At 39.6% G+C, this 3,201-nt stretch overlaps 1 protein-coding gene across 1 annotated transcript; it reads left to right on the top strand.

Moving 5' to 3' along the window:
* The first annotated feature begins 480 nt into the window (after nucleotides 1-480).
* LOC146146905 (uncharacterized) lies at nucleotides 481-2,029 on the top strand. The gene is made up of 2 exons (XM_083388350.1): nucleotides 481-595; nucleotides 1,570-2,029. The coding sequence occupies exon 2, from the start codon at nucleotides 1,582-1,584 to the stop codon at nucleotides 1,996-1,998; it is 417 nt and encodes a 138-aa protein (XP_083244476.1). The 5' UTR covers nucleotides 481-595; nucleotides 1,570-1,581; the 3' UTR covers nucleotides 1,999-2,029.
* The last annotated feature ends 1,172 nt before the right edge of the window (nucleotides 2,030-3,201 follow it).

Genomic DNA, 3,201 nt, shown 5'->3' with positions numbered 1-3,201 from the left:
TGCATTTATTTTATCCCACGTTTTGGCTACCAACGCAGGATGTATTTATCAGGGAATACAACAACACCACGCTCAACACCACGCAAAGTAAAACGACACAGTAAAAAGGAGATAAAAATGCGATAACCAAAGAACAAGTCTTATTGCTTTTATTTTCTTCGTTGGTTATCACATTGGTAGCAACAGAACAGCATATTTATTATACTTAACGTATGTCGACATATCAACGGCCACATTCCACAGTTTGATGATTCAACTCATCACGTGCGACCGCAAAAAGTTTTCCGCGTTTCCCCTGGCAACCCAAGTCGACCGTTCAGCTGCGCGTCGCCAGGGCAACCATCGATTACTGTGACGTCACAGTCGCGGGGTCGCTGGCGACCGAGAGGCCCTCGAGATTTCGCGCCGTTTAAACCTGCAGTTTAAAACAGGCGAAAAACAATAACACGCCACTCGCCTATAAAACAAAGACGACGCGTGGCAAACGCTACAAAGTAGCGAAAAGTCGCTTGCTGATCGCGCAGTGTGAATTTAATTTCTGATTTGCGGGTGCAAAAGGTCGCCGTACGACGTTTCCCGAAAAGTAGACTGAAAGGTAAGATTTTAGACTTGTGTTATTGGTATAGCGTGAAAAAACAAAGCATTTTTGCGTTAGTTAAGAGAGATTCATTTTTGTGCAAGATGAGAGTCAAAATAATTATGTTGTTCGTAAAATATCTGTTGTGTGATGGTTTAAAAAAATAATTGCATTTCACTTTCCAAACTAAGAACTTCTGTAATATAAATGTGGAACCCTGATCCCAGCAATTTTACGTTAAACTATAACAGTTCAAATACTTAACGTTCTTTATCTTTGTAAGTATTTGTGCTAGGAGGCTTATAATTGTTTAGGCGTGAATTAATCTAAGTGATATTTCAACGTGATATTTTGAGCTGTCTGCATTTTGCCATTGTTTCTTAACCTAAAAGAAATGCGTCGCTGCTTGATTTGGTTAGGTCGCCGATTGCAGTAGTTTCGCATGGTTTGATATATTAAAATTGTTCCACATGGTTAGACATACTTTAAGCACGCTTTCAGGATGACAGGGTGGAGATTTCCACGCTATATGCTATTGGTGTTGGTGGAAACTTCCACGCGAGTTTATTCCACCTTTTATCACATGATGGTGAAATTTAAGACCATTTCTTTAACAAATTTCCACCCCAAGGTGGATTACTACAACCTCCAAATTTTACAGTGTGTATTTATATTAAATAGCATACGAAGGCATGGCTAATATTAATTAAATTCAAAGTTTTTATTTTTAAGGTTTCGCTTACAAAGCGTTTAGTGAGACGTATTGAGTCATGAAAGCTTTGCTGTTATATCTTGCTTAAAATGGGGTCACCGCGAAAAAAGGTTGAGGCACACTGATTATTATAGAGTACAAAAATGTAATTCATTGAAAACAAATCAGAAAGAAATTTCGCGAATACAGTAGAAGCGCAAACTAACCTTATGTACAAGCTGACTCACAATGCCGCTGTTAATCATTATACGGTTTAAAGTTTTGTGTTTCAATTTAACAGCAAAGGTCCAGAATGCATCCTACCTGGCTGCGTAAGCGCGAGGAGTACCTTCAAAAGGAGAACGACCTTGACGAGATGGAGTTCTACAGCGAGCAGGCCGAACGCATTCTCGCCAGAACCTCCAGGAGCCGGGGAAAGGCGCGCCGCTCATCCGACAAAAGCGCAAACGATCGTGCTCGTACCGTCAAGTCATCCGGTTTGCTCCAGCACAGAGACAAAGCGACCGCCGCTGATTTGGTGCTTGAAGACGCCACGAACGTTCCTTTTCGGCGGCCAGAAGCCATTTCGGACGCCGTCGGCGCCGCGGAGGGCCACGGGCCGCGTCAGGCCAAGAAACGGCGCCACAAACGCAAACGTACGGTTTCGGTGCACACCGACGTCTGTCGCCTGTCGCCCGCGCATGTCAAAACTATGCAGTTGTTGCGCTAGCTATTAATCTTTTTTCTTTTTTTTCTCTTCTCTTGCACTATCGTTTTCTCTTCTTTTTCAATAGCATCGAATTTCGATTTCGACACTTTGAAATAAATTCTTGCAAAAAAACCTGTGGACTTGAAAATAGTGTTGACTAACTATAAGCCTCAAACCAGATAAAACGACTTAATCGAGCAGTAACTATACCAAAACTCAGAAAACACAAAGACATTTTATTAAACCCCAGTTATGTCCGATCATTTCCAAAAAATGCTGTACTACGCCGCAATTTATAGCTGGCGCTGAGGGTAAAAACGAATAGCATCTTACTTAAACTAGTAACAATATGTACGATATTAAGACAGACAAAATACCTGGCGAAGCACAATGACATTAAGGAAAGGCACGCAAACCAACTATTATAAATACATAGTCATACGCGCCTGGTAACCCACATCATCATAAACTGTGTTGTCAAACTTGGCTTTAACAATCATATACAAAAAAACGTCGCAAAAAGTTGGTCGTAGTCTGCTATTACCGAGTACAACAAAGTGTCTTTCATTCTCAGAACTCTTTAGAGCATAGGCGTCAAACCTTTTTGTGTAAAGGGCCAAATTTAATTTTCAAAATTTTTCGCGGGCCACAATTCAATAAACTTACAATAATAATATAATCAATTACTGAAAATCGTGATTTATTTTTAAAACAAAGAATTAAGGGGAAACTTGGCATTGCTTGTTACGAACGAGGCCTATTTGGCTCAAATGAATAGCACACACAAAGAATCCTTCAGGTGACTATATATATCAGATATCACGGACCTCGCCGGAGATTTAGTGTACTTTATTCTGGAAAAAACTTGTTCACACAAATAAGTGCTTCCAAAAAGTGATACCATAAAGTACATAAATGGGTACTTTTCTCGAGAGACATAGATCTTGTAAAAATTTATCATAATTTTTCTAATTCTTCTGTAACATCAAAATGGTGATCCCCACGCACAAATATGGCTAACTGATCTTTCCATCGCCAAGTAGTAAAATACAAAATCGGCCTTTTAATGTTATATACTCCTTTAATCCAGAAACCGATTTGTTGCATAATAAGCAGATCGGTTTGTTATTGACTTGCACAAAAAAGTACTTTTCTGTCCACCTCTCTTGAAATACGCCATTATCACTAATCTTCTGTCTTTTATTTGCTATACTAAATATCAAC

The sequence above is a fragment of the Ascidiella aspersa genome, chromosome 4, assembly GCF_963924565.1.
Source record: "Ascidiella aspersa chromosome 4, kaAscAspe10.2, whole genome shotgun sequence".
Classification (NCBI taxonomy): domain Eukaryota; kingdom Metazoa; phylum Chordata; class Ascidiacea; order Phlebobranchia; family Ascidiidae; genus Ascidiella; species Ascidiella aspersa.
This window is presented reverse-complemented; position numbering and strand designations above follow the sequence as displayed.

Bases quoted from the DNA above. Each gene is read 5' to 3' on its own strand.
- LOC146146905 (XM_083388350.1), top strand. From the start codon at position 1,582: ATGCATCCTACCTGGCTGCGTAAGCGCGAGGAGTACCTTCAAAAGGAG.